We start from the raw sequence: 17,369 nt of genomic DNA, 5'->3' as shown, positions 1-17,369 counted from the left end.
TTTGCTGACAATAAAAATGGAATCATCATGCAAGTAGGGTAGCAAATTCTCAGGGGAAAGCTTTAGCCAAAATACTCTTTTGCAATAATTTCCCATAACTGAGTGAATAAATTAATTTGTGAATTTTCTGTGAATAAGTTCCTCCATTTTCCTCCCCTCATATAATTTATTGACATCAATATACATTTAGCAACAAAAAACAGAGCTGATTTCCGTTTGCAATAAAACAATTTAGAAACATTTATCTGGTCCTTAGGGATCATTCTAGACAAATGCAGCTCAATTCAAGAAGCTAACAAGAAACACAAGTATCATGCACCATCAGTGAGCTACACCAGAGGAAACTCGCAACAGATAGCAATAGAAAACATAGAAGAACTTCAGGCAAATGCAGGGCCCAATTTTTGCCCCCTTTGCTCCTCTTAGACAGTGCCTTTAAAGCAATAGGACTAGCCTCAACATGAGTAAGGAGTGGTAGAATCACTTGAGAAATTTCTGGGTGAGGTTCTCTGGCCTGTGTTATGCAGAGACCAGAGTAAATGACCATAATGGTCCATTCTAGCCTTAAAAATCTATGAATCAGACCCTCGGTAATACCCCCTGCTATGTATTGAGAATTTTGCTTTTCTTTATTTGCTGTATGAGGAGATGGCAAGAGGAAGAAGGGGATTTATTTTTCTCTATGGAACTAATGATTCAGGCTCTGTGGCTTGGGGAGGACTGAGAGATCTTTCCTTCTTGTACTCCTGAAATGCAGACCTGATAGTGGCGTAGACTGCAGCCTTTTTATTCCTCCATCTGAAATCCTGTGTGACCTGCCCTGCTCTGATCTCCACCTGTTTTGATGCAGGTAATGTCATTAAAAATCAGCAGCTCCTATATATGGAATAAGGTTGTGGTCTTTTGATTATCATGTCAAACCAACCGTATAGCTTTCTTTGACAGGGTAACACATCTTGTGGGTAGGGAGGAAGTGATAGATGTGGTATATCTTGACTTTAGTAGGGCTTTTGATACTGTCTCGCATGACCTTCTCATAAACAAACTAGGGAAAATACAACCTAGATGGAGCTATTCTAAGGTAGGTGCATAACTGGTTGGAAAACCATTCCCAGAGAGTAATTATCAGTGGTTCACAGTTGAGCAAGCAGGGATCAGTTCTTGGTCTGGTCCTGTTAAATATCTTTATCCGTGATTTAGATAATGTCATAGCGTGTACGCTTATAAAGTTTGCGGATGATAAAGTAGCTGGGAAGGTTTGCAAGTGCTTTGGAGGATAGGATTAAAAATCAAAATGATCTGAACAACTGGAGAAATGGTCTGAAGTAAATAGAATGAAATTCAATAAGGACAAATGAAAAATACTCCATTTCGGAAGGAACGATCAGTTGCACACCTAAAAAATGGGAAATTACTACCTTGGAAGGAGTACTGCGGAAAGAGATCTGGGGATCATAGTGAACCACAAGCTAAATATGAGTCAACAGTGTAACACTGCTGTAAAAAAAAAATCATAATACTGGGATGTATTAGCAGGAGCATTGTAAGCAAGATCGGAGAAGTAATTCTTCTGCTCTACTCCGTGCTAATATGGCCTCGACTGGAGTATTGTGTCCAGTTCTAGGCGCCACATTTCAGGAAGGATGTGGACAAATTGGAGGAAGTCCAGAGAAGAGCAACAAAAATGATTAAAGGTCTAGAAAACATGACCTATGAGGCAAGATTGAAAAAATTGGAAAAGAGAAGACTGAGAGGAAACATAACAGTTTTCAGAGTTAACAGGTTGTTACAATAAAAGGTTGTTACAAGGAGGAGGGAGAAAAATTGTTCTCGTTAACCTCTGAGGCTAGGACAAGAAGCAATGCTCTTAAATTGGAACAGGGAGGTTTAGGTTGGACATTAGGAAAAACTTCCTGTCAGGGTGGTTAAGCACTGGAATAAATTGCCTAGAGAGGTTGTGGAATTTCCATCATTGGAGATTTTTAAGAGCAGGTTAGACAAACACCTGGCAGGGATGGTCTAGATAATACTTAGTTCTGCCATGAGTGCAGGGGACTGGACTAGGTGACTTCTCGAGGTCCCTTCCAGACCTATGATTCTATGTAACCATTGTTGATTTTTTTATTTTTATTATCGAGTACTATACACCAACCTTGTACATACCTGTCCAAAGAAAAGTCACTGAAATCATCTCTGAACATGTTAATAAAAAAATATCCCACACACATCTTTATCCTCCCATGAATGACATTGACAGGATCTAGTATTCAGTCCAACTAATTCTATTTTCCAATCCTTTAATGTTGTGTTCAGGACAATTTTTAAAAGAGCTTCTAAAAAATACTAAGGCCTAACGCTCAGGTCAGTAGTTCGATCAACTTCAACTGGACTAGAGATGAGGACAGGTTACAGGACTGAGCTCTTTATTATTTGGATAGAGACGAAGCATTACAATGTACTGTCATTTCAAACAAAGTGTTATAGAACCCCAGTATATTATAGTTTGGATTTGCTGCTGAGTTTTAGAAGCGTTGGTTCAAAAGGAATTCACAGAGCTGAATGATCAGACAAGGAGATACGAAGCAATACAGGAAGGGGGGGGGCTTTGTGTGGAATGAACCTCAATTTAAAAAAAATCAAGAAAAAAATGGTCTAGATAATACTTATGGTATGTCTACACTACGGAATAAGGTCGAATTTATAGAAGTCGGTTTTTTAGAAATCGGTTTTATATATTCGAATGTGTGTGTCCCCACAGAAAATGCTCTAAGTGCATTAAGTGCATTAACTCGGCAGAGTGCTTCCACAGTACCGAGGCTAGAGTCGACTTCCAGAGCTTTGCACTGTGGATAGCTATCCCACAGTTCCCACAGTCTCCACTGCCCATTGGAATTCTGGGTTGAGATCCCAATGCCTGATGGGGCTAAAACACTGTCGCGGGTGGTTCTGGGTACATATCGTCAGGCCCCCATTCCCTCCCTCCCTCCCTCCGTGAAAGCAAGGGCAGCCAATCGTTTCGCACCTTTTTTCCTGAGTTACCTGTGCAGACGCCATACCACGGCAAGCATGGAGCCCGCTCAGGTAACCGTCACCCTATGTCTCCTGGGTGCTGGCAGACGCAGTACGGCTTTGCTACACAGTAGCAGCAACCCCTTGCCTTCTGGCAGCAGACGGTACAGTACAACTGGTAGCCGTCATCGTCATGTCCGAGGTGCTCCTGGCCACGTCGGCTGGGAGCGCCTGGACAGACATGGGCGCAGGGACTTAATTTAGAGTGACTTGACCAGGTCATTCTCTTTAGTCCTGCAGTCAGTCCTATTGAACTGTCTTATGGTGAGCAGGCAGGCGATACGGATTGCTAGCAGTCGTACTATACCATCTTCTGCCGGGCAGGCAAGAGATGAGGATGGCTAGCAGTCGTACTGTGCCATCTTCTGCCGAGCAGCCATGAGATGTGGATGGCATGCAGTCCTTCTGCACCGTCTGCTGCCAGCCAAAGATGTAAAAGATAGATGGAGTGGATCAAAACAAGAAATAGACCAGATTTGTTCTGTATTCATTTGCTTCCCCCCTTCCCCCGTCTAGGGGACTCATTCTTCTAGGTCACACTGCAGTCACTCACAGAGAAGGTGCAGCGAGGTAAATCTAGCCATGTATCAATCAGAGGCCAGGCTAACCTTCTTGTTCCAATAAGAAAGATAACTTAGGTGCACCATTTCTTATTGGAACCCTCCATGAAGTCCTGCCTGAAATACTCCTTGATGTAAAGACACCCCCTTTGTTGATTTTAGCTCCCTGAAGCCAACCCTGTAAGCCGTGTCCTCAGTTGCCCCTCCCTGCGTCAGAGCAACGGCAAACAATCGGGCATCTGAGAGTGCTGTCCAGAGCAGTCACAATGGAGCACTCTGATGGGGCTAAAACATTGTCGCGGATGGTTCTGGGTACGTATCGTCAGGCCCCCGTTCCCTCCCTCCCTCCGTGAAAGCAAGGGCAGACAATCATTTCGCGCCTTTTTTCCTGAGTTACCTGTGCAGACGCCATACCACGGCAAGCATGGAGCCCGCTCAGGTAACCGTCACCCTATGTCTCCTGGGTGCTGGCAGACGCGGTACGGCTTTGCTACACAGTAACAGCAACCCCTTGCCTTGTGGCAGCAGACGGTGCAGTATGACTGGTAGTCATCCTCGTCGTGTCCGAGGTGCTCCTGGCCACGTCGGCTGGGAGCGCCTGGACAGACATGGGCGCAGGGACTAAATTTGGAGTGACTTGACCAGGTCATTCTCTTTAGTCCTGCAGTCAGTCCTATTAAACCGTCTTATGGTGAGCAGGCAGGCGATACGGATTGCTAGCAGTCGTACTGTACCATCTTCTGCCGGGCAGGCAAGAGATGAGGATTGCTAGCAGTCGTATTGTACCATCTTCTGCCAGGCAGGCAAGAGATGAGGATGGCTAGCAGTCGTACTGTACCATCTTCTGCCGAGCAGCCATGAGATATGGATGGCATGCAGTCCTTCTACACCGTCTGCTGCCAGCCAAAGATGTAAAAGATAGATGGAGTGGATCAAAACAAGAAATAGACCAGATTTGTTTTGTACTCATTTGCTTCCTCCCCTCCCCTGTCTAGGGGACTCATTCCTCTAGGTCACACTGCAGTCACTCACAGAGAAAGTGCAGCGAGGTAAATCTAGCCATGTATCAATCAGAGGCCAGGCTAACCTCCTTGTTCCAATAAGAACAATAACTTAGGTGCACCATTTCTTATTGGAACCCTCCATGAAGTCCTGCCTGAAATACTCCTTGATGTAAAGACACCCCTTTTGTTGATTTTAGCTCCCTGAAGCCAACCCTGTAAGCCGTGTCGTCAGTTGCCCCTCCCTCCGTCAGAGCAACGGCAGACAATTGTTCCGCGCCTTTTTTCTGTGCGGACGCCATACCAAGGCAATCATGGAGGCCGCTCAGCTCACTTTGGCAATTAGGAACACATTAAACACCACACGCATTATCCAGCAGTATATGCAGCACCGGAACCTGGCAAAGCGATACCGGGCGAGGAGGCGACGTCAGCGCGGTCACGTGAGTGATCAGGACATGGACACAGATTTCTCTGAAAGCATGGGCCCTGCCAATGCATGCATCATGGTGCTAATGGGGCAGGTTCGTGCTGTGGAACACTGATTCAGGGCTCGGGAAACAAGCACAGACTGGTGGGACCGCATAGTGTTGCAGGTCTGGGACGATTCCCAGTGGCTGCGAAACTTTCGCATGCGTAAGGGCACTTTCATGGAACTTTGTGACTTGCTTTCCCCTGCCCTGAGGCGCATGAATACCAAGATGAGAGCAGCCCTCACAGTTGAGAAGCGAGTGGCGATAGCCCTGTGGAAGCTTGCAACGCCAGACAGCTACCGGTCAGTTGGGAATCAATTTGGAGTGGGCAAATCTACTGTGGGGGCTGCTGTGATGCAAGTAGCCCACGCAATCAAAGATCTGCTGATATCAAGGGTAGTGACCCTGGGAAATGTGCAGGTCATAGTGGATGGCTTTGCTGCAATGGGATTCCCTAACTGTGGTGGGGCTATAGACGGAACCCATATCCCTATCTTGGCACCGGAGCACCAAGCCGCCGAGTACATAAACCGCAAGGGGTACTTTTCGATAGTGCTGCAAGCTCCGGTGGATCACAAGGGACGTTTCACCAACATCAACGTGGGATGGCCGGGAAAGGTACATGACGCTCGCATCTTCAGGAACTCTGGTCTGTTTCAAAAGCTGCAGGAAGGGACTTTATTCCCAGACCTGAAAATAACTGTTGGGGATGTTGAAATGCCTATATGTGTCCTTGGGGACCCAGCCTACCCCTTAATGCCATGGCTCATGAAGCCGTACACAGGCAGCCTAGACAGTAGTCAGGAGCTGTTCAACTACAGGCTGAGCAAGTGCAGAATGGTGGTAGAATGTGCATTTGGACGTTTAAAGGCGCGCTGGTGCAGTTTACTGACTCGCTTAGACCTCAGCGAATATTCCCACTGTTATTACTGCTTGCTGTGTGCGCCACAATATCTGTGAGAGTAAGGGGGAGACGTTTATGGCGGGGTGGGAGGTTGAGGCAAATCGCCTGGCTGCTGGTTACATGAAGCCAGACACCAGGGCGGTTAGAAGAGCACAGGAGGGCGTGGTACGCATCAGAGAAGCTTTGAAAACCAGTTTCATGACTGGCCAGGCTACGGTGTGAAAATTCTGTTTGTTTCTCCTTGATGAAACCCCCCACCCCTTGGTTCACTCTACTTCCCTGTAAGCTAACCACCCACCCCTCCTCCCTTCAATCACCGCTTGCAGAGGCAACAATAAATTTGTGGGGGGGGGTGGAGGGTGAGAAAACCTGGATTTGTGCTGGAAATGGCCCACCTGTTGATCACTTTAGATAAGCTATTACCAGCAGGACAGTGGGGTGGGAGGAGGTATTGTTTCATATTCTCTGTGTGTATATAAAGTCTGCTGCAGTTTCCACGGTACACATCTGATGAAGTGAGCTGTAGCTCACGAAAGCTCATGCTCAAATAAATTGGTTAGTCTCTAAGGTGCCACAAGTACTCCTTTTCTTTTTGCGAATACAGACTAACACGGCTGTTCCTCTGAAGCCTGTCAATAAAGTCATTGTTACTTCACATTCATGCATTCTTTATTCATTCATCACACAAATAGGGGGATGACTACCAAGGTAGCCCAGGAGGGGTGGTGGAGGAGGGAAGGAAAATGCCACACAGCACTTTAAGCACAGCACTTTAAAAGTTTAGAACTTTAAAATTTATTGAATGACAGCCTTCTTTTTTTTGGGCAATCCTCTGTGGTGGCGTGGCTTGTTGGCCGGAGGCCCCCCACCGCGTTCTTGGGCGTCTGGGTGTGGAGGCTATGGAACTTGGGGAGGAGGGCGGTTGGTTACAGAGGGGCAGCAGTGGCAGTCTGTGCTCCAGCTGCCTTTGCTGCAGCTCAACCATACACTGGAGCATACTGGTTTGGTCCTCCAGCAGCCTCAGCATTGAATCCTGCCTCCTCTCATCACGCTGCCGCCACATTTGAGCTTCAGCCCTGTCTTCAGCCCGCCACTTACTCTCTGCAGCCCGCCACTTACTCTCTTCAGCCCGCCACCTCTCCTCCCGGTCATTTTGTGCTTTCCTGCACTCTGACATTATTTGCCTCCACGCATTCATCTGTGCTCTGTCAGTGTGGGAACATTTCATCGCGAGTGCGTTCTTTTTTTCTTTCTAAGCTTCACTAGCCTCTGGGAAGGAGAAGATCCTGTGATCATTTAAACACATGCAGCTGGTGGAGGAAAAAAAAGGGACAGCGGTTTTTAAAAAGACACATTTTATAAAACAGTGGCTACAGTCTTTCAGGGTAATCCTTGCTGTTAACATTACATACATAGCACATGTGCTTTCGTTACAAGGTCGCATTTTGCCTCCCCCCACCGCGTGGCTACCCCCTCAACCTTCCCCACTCCCGTGGCTAACAGCGGGGAACATTTCTGTTTAGCCACAGGCAAACAGCCCAGCAGGAATGGGCTCCTCTGAGTGTCCCCTGAAGAAAAGCACTCTATTTCAACCAGGTGACCATGAATTATATCTCACTCTTCTGAGGATAACACAGAGAGATAAAGAACAGATGTTGTTTGAATGCCAGCAAACATACACTGCAATGCTTTGTTCTACAATGATTCCCGAGTACGTGTTACTGGCCTGGAGTGGTAAAGTGTCCTACCATGAAGGACGCAATAAGGCTGCCCTCCCAGAAACCTTTTGCAAAGGCTTTAGGAGTACATCTAGGAGAACCGCGAATGCCAGGGCAAAGTAATCCTTTCACATGCTTGCTTTTAAACCATGTATAGTATTTTAAAAGGTACACTCACCAGAGGTCCCTTCTCCGCCTGCTGGGTCCAGGAGGCAGCCTTGGGTGGGTTCGGGGAGTACTGGCTCCAGGTACAGGGTGAGAAACAGTTCCTGGCTGTCGGGAAAACCGGTTTCTCCGCTTGCTTGCTGTGAGCTATCTACAACCTCATCATCATCATCATCTTCTTCGTCCCCAAAACCTGCTTCCATATTGCCTCCATCTCCATTGAAGGAATCAAACAACACGGCTGGGGTAGTGGTGGCTGAACCCCCTAAAATGGCATGCAGCTCATCATAGAAGCGGCATGTTTGGGGCTCTGACCCGGAGTGGCCGTTCGCCTCTCTGGTTTTCTGGTAGGCTTGCCTCAGCTCTTTCAGTTGCACGCGGCACTGCTTCGGGTCACTGTTATGGCCTCTGTCCTTCATGCCCTGGGAGATTTTGACAAAGGTTTTGGCATTTCAAAAACTGGAACGGAGTTCTGGTAGCACGGATTCCTCTCCCCAAACAGCGATCAGATCCCGTACCTCCCGTTCGGTCCATGCTGGAGCTCTTTTGCGATTCTGGGACTCCATCATGGTCACCTGTGCTGATGAGCTCTGCATGGTCACCTGCAGCTTGCCACGCTGGCCAAACAGGAAATGAGATTCAAAAGTTCGCGGTTCTTTTCCTGTCTACCTGGCCAGTGCATCTGAGTTGAGAGTGCTGTCCAGAGCGGTCACAATGGAGCACTCTGGGATAGCTCCCGGAGGCCAATACCATCGAATTGTGTCCACAGTACCCCAAATTCAAGCTGGCAAGGTTGATTTAAGCGCTAATCCACTTGTCAGGGGTGGAGTAAGGAAATCGATTTTAAGAGCCCTTTAAGTCGAAATAAAGGGCTTCATTGTGTGGACGGGTGCAGGTTTACATCGATTTAACGCTGCTAAATTCGACCTAAAGTCCTAGTGTAGACCAGGGCTTAGTCTTGCCATCAGTGCAGGGAGCTGGGCTAGATGACCTCTCGAGGTCCCTTCCAGTCCTATGATTCTATGATTAAGGCAACAGGACAACCTAGGGAAAATAAACAATGTCCTTGGAGATTTTTTAGGGAACTGAAAATGATTAGAGAGACTGGCATATTTGTGTCCTGAATGACCCTATTCTGTATTTGGCATCAGTCTAACTTAATATTTAGAATTGGGCCATTCTCAGGCCCCAGTCCCACAAAACATGTGTATAGCTAGTTTCACACTTGAGTAGTGTGAGAATGGGATTGCACATGTGTGAAGTTACTCAAGTGTGTAAGTGTTTGCAGAATTGTGTCCTTCAGTGACCTCATTCTTATCCTTGTACATTCTTATCATAGAATTACTCTGTTTTAATCAGATTCCAGTTTCCTCATTGGGTTTTTGGGTTGGTGTTTTTTGGTGGTGGCAGTTTTTGGTTTTGTTTAGCAGTAGAAAGGAAAGCCATGAAAAACTGGCCTGAACATTTCCAGAAACTAATCTATCTTTCTTTCTTAACAGATTGTGATAATGGGTTTGAAATTGCTCTTACCATCTTAAGGATAAATAAGTAATAGAATTATAATTGCTAATGCTGTGATACATAATTTGCATTTATTATAGCTAATAAAACAGGTAATTAATTGAGCTGTAATGGGTTAAGTCATCAGGAACTTCAGCTGCAGAAAGATTTATTGCTGTATTCTCAGTAACATCCTGAATATGAAGAACAGGCTGTTCAGAGAGGGCCTTCGCTTCCAGGACCGTTTAATCAGGGAGCATTCCCCTTTCCTTCTCAGCTGCTTTTCGTTGTGTATGGTTTGCACAATCAGCATAAATTAAGCAATTGTGTTTATGCCTTTTTCATAAAGGTGAAAAATATGTACTTCCATTCTCCATAGCCATGCATGAAATAAGTACTATAAAGCTCGAGCTAAGCTAAGCCACATGCGTATGCATGTCCATACATTTTCTAAATGAGAAGGGCAGAACATCATACAGAGCATACAACCACCAGGGTGCATTGAAGTTCAAAATGGGCCTGGGAGATAATGTTGACAGAATAGGATGTAGTCGCAGGATAATGGTCTCCAGCTGCTAGATTAAAGCCTGGGCAAAGCTGAGCCCTTGCAACAAAAAATAAGCAGAGGCAAGAAGATATTTACAGTATTTTCAAAGTAGGAGGCATTTATTTTGTGACAACATCCTAGTCCATTTGCTCTGCTTCTATTGTACCAACATAATAAAAGATGCTGTTATTTTGTTCAGTGGGTTTTGCTGCAGAAGCTACGTTTGTCCACTGCATTCTGATTGGGTAACATTACAGACTTTTAATCAATCTACACATTTCAAAACATATTGTGTCACTGCAGCTGGGTCCTAAATACTCTGACCTACTTTTTTAAAAAAAGGAAAAAAATAAGAATCTCCCTAATAAAAATCCATGTTGTTTTATCGTTAATAACATTTTAGTCGTGAGTAGGGTGACCAGGTGACTGGTTTTCAGTCCGGTCGGCGGTGCTGTGGCGCAAAGGCAGGCTAGTCCCCACTTGTCCTGGCACTGCACTGCACTCCAAAAGTGGCCAGCTGGTCCAGCTCCTAGGTGGGGGAGCCAAGGGGCTTTGCATGCTGCCCCTGCCCCGAGCACTGACTCCGCACTCCCATTGGCCAGGAACCGGCCAATGGGAGTGGGGGGGTGGGTGGTGCCTGCACGTGAGAGTGGTGCATGGAGCCTCCTGGCCCCACCATGTAGGATCCGGACCAGCTGTCTCCTTCCGGGGTATGCACAGCACGGTGCTAGGACAGGCAGGCAGACTACCTTAGCGCCCCCACTGCACCGCTGACTGGGAGCTGCCCCAGGTAAGCCCACACTCCAACTCCCTTCCCCATCTGAGAGCCCCCTCCCACACCGTTAAACCCCTCATCCACAGCCCAGAGCCCATACCCTCTCCTGCACACCAATCCCCAGCTCTGAGCCCCCCCAAACCTGGAGCCCCCTCCTGCACACCAGAGCCCTCACCCCCTCCTGCACCCTGACTCCCTGCCTCAAGCCACAGCCCCTTCCCGCACTTCAAATCCCTCAGCCCCACCCCCCAGCCTGGAGCCCCCTCCTGCACCCCAAACTCATCCATGGCCCCACCCCAGAGCCAGCATCCCCAGCCCAGAGCCCACACCCCTGCCCCAGCCCAGTGAAAGTGATTGAGGGTGGAGGAGAGTGAGCCACCAAGAAAGGGGGAATGTAGTGAGCAGGGGGCGAGGCCTCAGGGAAGAGGTGAGGCGGGGTGGGACCTCGGGGAATGGGCAGGGCTAGGGTGTTCGGATTTGTGCAACTAGAAAGTTGGCAACCCTAGTTGTGGGTTAGTCCACCTTCCAACAGTTGCACTGTTAAGTACTGATTTGAGGCCTTATCTGGCATCTTGTATGATCAGCCCTTCTTATTGTTGTGTTGTCTTACTGTAACGTTCTGTGTGGGGAAAAGATCTTTGGATCATGGAGGACAATTGAAAATATACTCTTTGTTAAAAGGACATCCGTGGTATAATGCATATCATTCTAACAGTAAAGGTAATGAACAGTTAGTACATTATGGACCTGCACTTTTTTCTTAGCACGTTTATGAAACAATAGTTTTTCATAGTTGCCTCCCTTTGGATCCAAAACTTTCCAAGTCCCATTCCCCTAAAGATCGGAATCTCCTGATTTTCAAGACATGCTTCAAAGCCCATTTGCTAAGGCTGTTGGAGGAGGACTGAGAGTATGGGAAAATTCCCCAATTCACTTACCTTCTTACCGGCTGGCCTGTTTTAATTTTTAATAATTGATTAGCTAGTGATCCTGTTATATTTCTGGATTTGGCTACCTTGCTCAGTGGTAACTCTGCTTTTATGGAGAATGATTTTTAAACAGTTGTTCAGGCAACTTAGAATCTAGCCCATAGATATATGTTGTATGAATGATTAAAACCTTCCTCATATGAGGAGTCCCGCGGAAGGCTGCACATTGAAGAGCGACTCGTGTTGGTTAGGGGTTGGTCTCTCCCACACAAAGTGCTGAATGCTCTCAACTCCCTTTGGCCCCACTATTGTTTGGAGTGGAATTTTGCCATTGACTCAGTGCGGACCATTAACTTAATTGGAAGTTGAGAGCAGTCAGCACCTCATAGGACCAGGTCATTGATCTGTACCACTGTATGAGTGATATTAGCTGTAGCAGTCCGTGAGAAACAGGCCGCAGAGACTAGCTTGATTTTAAATTAGAACTACATATTTGAAGTATGGCAGAGTTGTCTAGTGGATAGAGCACTGACTGGAACTTAGAAGACGTGGGGTCTATTATGAGCTCTGCCACTGGACTGGTGAGTGATCCTGGGCAAGTCACCTCATGCCTCAGTTTCCTCATCTGTTAAATGGGAATAATGATACTTTGAAAAGTACTTTTAGATCTACTGATGACAAGCACTACATAAGAAGTAGGTGGTATTATTAATTAAAAATCATAACACCTTTAGTAAAGGATTAATTTTTTTAATCTGTCAAATATTAGTATGGCTAAGTGTGATTTCTCATTCGCCCATAGCTGCTGCTTGAACAGTTTGTCCTAAACCAAAGTACATTCCTGTTTTCTTGCAATTACAGTGCAAGTTGGAGTTTCATGCTTGTACTTCTGACAAAACTATTGCAGCGCGATGTGAGGGGCCCTGCCCGTGCCTTCCAGGACAAGAAAGCCCAAAACACAAGGCTGAGAAGACTGGTGAGTTCAACTGTTGAATGCAATGTTAAGTGATTTACTGGGACTGCTTTGTTCTTAAGACACCTTGAAATATTTTGTTTCTACCACTTGTTTCAGGAAGCTTTAAGAAAGTCATGTTGTCAGCTAGACAGTGTATGACAAATCATTTTCTAAACTTAAAATGCTTTCTTACTGAACTCTCAAACATCTTAACCACAGTGAAACTGGTACCCATTTTATAGACTGTGTCATAGAATACTTGTGCTCTAGCTAATTGTTATTAACGTTTATTTATTTTGAGTGGAAAATACTCAAGGCATAAAGTAAATTCCTCGATTCATATGATGGGGTGGCCTGCCCTTAAATGGCCAGAGGCCTGGTGCTGGTCAGCCCCATACAATTAGTTTTACATGTCACAGCTGGGATGGGATGTGGGATTTAATTAGTAGAACTAACTGGGTATGGAGAAACGGATTCTCCTATAAAGAGCAGCAGGAAGCTGCAGAGATGGGGATGCTCAGGGAGACAGTACAGAGTCTGCTGGGAGTGAGTAGTCTCCAGCAGGGAGCCCTGAATCTACAGGAAAAAGGGCTCCAGGTGGAGAAGGCCTGGGAGATGCCAAGCAGGGAATTGACAGGGAGTATGGCTTTGATAAGGATTTTTGACAACTTTGTTTTGGGAATAATTTTATGTTAATAAATCCAGCCCCAAAGAGGGGTGTGCTGCCCCAGAGAAGAATTGTTTGATAGTTTGATTGAGATAGCCTTGAAAAGTGGGGAAACTGAGGCAGGGTTGCCGCAGGGTGACATCAGGCCACAAGGGGTCACTTGGGAGGCAGTTGGCCTGATGATATTCTTATAGTAGAAGATAATATATGAGACTTTATTGTTCTCTCAAGGCAGCCTTTTTCCTTACAAAACTATACTAGTAGCTGAATTGGTTATGTGACAGATTGAGTAAGGAGGCCTAAAGATGTACAGACACAGGTATTTGAGAGATTGGCTGGTTGACATTGCGACAGTTACAATACAGTAGCCGACTGATGCTGAATTACTGTATAGAGAAACTTAAAGGTAAGGGTCCCCACATGAATGGCTCTTCCCTCTGGCTGCTGCCATGAGATCCATGCATAGATCTGAGGACATCTGCAAGTTTCATGGGCTAATTCCCCCCACTTCAGCAATCGTGAACCATATAGGAATGGTCCAGTATGAGGGGAATTAGTGCTTACAAAAGGAGCTTAAAACCTATCTGTGAAATGGATGGCAGGGCAGCAGCAGCAGTGCAAGCTTCTCACAACTGCCCTGTGCTTCAGTCCTCTTCTGGAGAGACGGAGCAAAAGGAGCTTGCTTTCTGGCTGTGACCCCGCTGGACTTTTTTTTCCGTAACAGTGCAGCTCCGCATGGGGGAGCAACAACAGCAGGGCTGCAGGTGTCCATTAGCATTTTAATTACACTGTTGTCTAATCCTCCTTAAAGGATTAGAGGACGTAGTGCTTAAAAGACCAACATAGTTGGCATCCTGTCTATAATATTATTCCCCACTGTGGAGCTGCACCGGTGATAGTAACAATGGGAAATGTTAAGAATAAAAGTATAGGGTAAAGAAGGCCTCTGTGGTCTTTCCATCCTCTGGCATTTCTGCTGAGATTGCTAACAAGGGTGCTGGTTTGTAGTGCAGACACCTGGCTGGTAGGAACTAGGCTCTGGACTGCTGCCACCTATTTTCACACTAAGCCGCTGAAAAGCTGGTGCAGAGGGTCAGCATTAGGGCTTCCCTGTAACAGAAGCCTCACATTAAGAGTTTATGTGCTGCAGGAGCCTTGTGTGGGTGCTAGGCACCAGGGTGAGTTTCACACTAAGAGTGGTCCTGCAGAAAGTTAACCACATGCTTCACTGTGCTGGAGCATTCCCATTAACTCCAGTTAGACTATTCACAGGCTTGAAGTTGAGCAGAATTGAGGTCCTGGTGCATATAGCTATAACTTGCATACGTATAGGTACTCTCCCCCCCCCCCACACACACACACCCAGGTGCTTATTCAACTTCACACAAAAGACCAAATCCTGCAGTACTTTCCTTTACGCAGGCAAAACTCAATTTGAAATAAGTGGGAGTTTTCCTTCCATAGAGACGATAGGATTTGCCACATAAAACCAGAATAACTTGTACTCAGACTGCTCTGTTCAGCAGTACTCATATTGCTGCAGTTTTTATTTGTCTGAAAATTCCTCCAACAACACAAAGTAAACTTAATATGACACATTTAATGTCTGCTCTGGAAAGATTTATCTTCTTTCTAGAACAATGAGGCATCATTCTCCAGCTAAGATTTTGAAAACTCAGCTTTATTCCCTCTTTTGGAAGGCATCAGTATTTTTTCTGTGCAGTGATCAAACTTAGATGAAACATTTTAGCTGGTGAGATTGTGTCATACAATGCATAATTTCAATATTGCTTTATGTGGCTGAATTATATTTTACAGAATACTCACTGATAAATTCATATGGTCTTTCATTGTCTTTCACAGACACACACACACACACACTTGTCTTCTAATAATCTGCTCCCTATATGACCTCTTCGTTGCCCTGATCAGATATAGTATCAGATTAATAAATCTTCAGTGACATTTTATGCTTACAATTTCATTCAGACAACAGAAAAAATTCTAATAAACCTTATCTTGATAAATCCGCTTTGACAGGATGTATGTATTCTGCAGTCTAGACTATTGTTTTGCTTGTCTTTCAAACTTTTTAACTCCACATGCAAAGCATTAACTTTAGGGCTTGGCTGATCTACACAGCTGCTTTTCTGACTACTGCTTCCTGGGGCCAAATTCCGGTTGACAATGGGCATGCCAGTGAACTGGTGACAGCGGTAAGAACACATTAGATTAGTTCAATAGCTATCTAGATTCTTCCCCACCCAGAAAGGCATGGAGAGAGCAATCTGTAGGTCTTCTCTAGTTGACATTGTGCAGGGGTATGGCCACATGGGAAATGAAGTCAGTATGTATATATGTACATGAGTACAGAAATGGTCTCCTCCTGCATGCGCAATATGTGCAAAGGAACTGCTCATAAGGCAGGCTACAGGTATATATTAGTGCCACTTTTACAGCATCTACATGTTCTGGTTTGTGTGGGCAGATTTTCCATGTCATCCAGCGTTTGACCCTTGGTGGGTTTATATAATTTACTGAAGCATTAAGCTGCTGAGCAGATGTGTATAATTGTAGGCATGCCTTGTGCATATCTTTGGAAAATCCAGGTACTCAAAAGCCATGAAGGGTGCTCCAGGAATTGATACAAATGAAAATATCATGAGATTCATCGCTGGCACCATAATTTGAACGAACGATTACACAGTTCTTTTTGACAACTGCTACTATATCACGGTATCTTTGGGTGGCAGGTTAAACAGATGCTTTCTTCTTAAGTTAACAGAAGTGCTGAAAATTAGCCAGTATAAACTACATTTTAAGAGATGCAATGGCAGTCATAGCTGTCTAGAGTGTTCGTTTGTCTTTAGAGACCTACCCTTCTGATTCTGCGCCACTCCACGCACAGAGCTTCGTTGTACCACAAACAGAGCAGCTGCACAATCTGGCTTTATGCTTATAAATTCAGAGAGCCAAACTGAACCACTGTGTTAGTGGGCAATCCTCCATGGCTTCACAAGAGATATAGGCACACAAGAAGTGATCAAAATCAAAGGGACAGTCTAAACTGGTATAACTTAAATTTTCCTCAAGCCCCTTCAACATGCCTATTACACCAAGTAATACATCCTTGGATTTACCCGGTTTCTTACATGTGACCTCTGATTTTGGCCCACTGAGGCTAAGGAAGTCTTCAGCTCATCATTTGTGTGCTGTCAATCTTGTTACAGGGGCTCCCACAAAAATGTTTCTGCTCGAGCATGGGAATAAACCCCACATGCCAGTATCAATTATACCCCAGGTATAATTTTAGCAGTATACAAAGAGGGAATCTGCAGTGTGTGTGTGTTGGTCATTCACTGGATGGATAGTAGTCATATCTGCTCAGGCTTGTGTGATGATGTTGAATGCTTAATTGCTGACTTCACAAGAGAGAAGCCTTAGTACTTCTACATCTCGTGAAGAAAAGGAGGACTTGTGGCACCTTAGAGACTAACCAATTTATTTGAGCACAAGCTTTCGTGAGCTACAGCTCACTTCATCGGATGCATACTGTGGAAAGTGTACATCTCATGGGCATTCTCCATTAGCTCAAGCGGTGGGCACCTGTGTTTTTGCAGTATTATGCTCTGAGTTCTAGCCAAGCTAATACCCATGAGATGTATCTGATCATGACATGAAGATCAGCTGACTACCATGAAGCGTCTCTGGTCACAGAATCATTAGAGTACAAAAACAAATGGTTTTCTCTCGTTAACAGCAGTATTTCAGATTTTCAAGAAAAGGTGCAATCTGAGTTTGGGGTTAAGGTTGGTGGCTATTGTATTCTCCCATCTTTAGTCTGAGCGAGAAGCTGTTGTTCCTGACTTTTCCCTGGACATTGGCTTTCTTTGATGTGAAAGAAGAGCTGCATAAAGTCCTGTATGAAAGACGAATGCTTTAGTTTTCCTCATGCAGTACAATTATATAATTAGCATGATCCTGCTGTGCTGGTATAAATGGCAGAAAGATTCTCAGATTAATTTCTTTTCTCAAATGGGGTTTCAAGCACTGGATTCATATAAAAGAATTGTGTTGACAGAGGATACCCTATAGCCCATTCCTTA

General features: G+C 45.4%; 1 protein-coding gene across 4 annotated transcripts in view; it reads left to right on the top strand.

Moving 5' to 3' along the window:
* Positions 1-17,369, top strand: part of SPOCK1 (SPARC (osteonectin), cwcv and kazal like domains proteoglycan 1) — a 480,430-nt gene that overhangs the window by 377,869 nt on the left and 85,192 nt on the right. For all 4 annotated transcript variants that reach the window (XM_048860608.2, XM_048860609.2, XM_048860610.2 and 1 more), the window contains one exon: positions 12,503-12,617. In XM_048860608.2, the coding sequence (XP_048716565.1) occupies positions 12,503-12,617 (115 nt within the window). The remainder of the gene's footprint in view (positions 1-12,502; positions 12,618-17,369) is intronic.

Source organism: Caretta caretta, chromosome 8 (genome assembly GCF_965140235.1).
Source record: "Caretta caretta isolate rCarCar2 chromosome 8, rCarCar1.hap1, whole genome shotgun sequence".
In the NCBI taxonomy this organism is placed as follows: Eukaryota; Metazoa; Chordata; order Testudines; family Cheloniidae; genus Caretta; species Caretta caretta.
The sequence above is the reverse complement of the archived record's forward strand: the minus strand, read 5'-3'. Positions and strand labels throughout refer to the sequence as shown.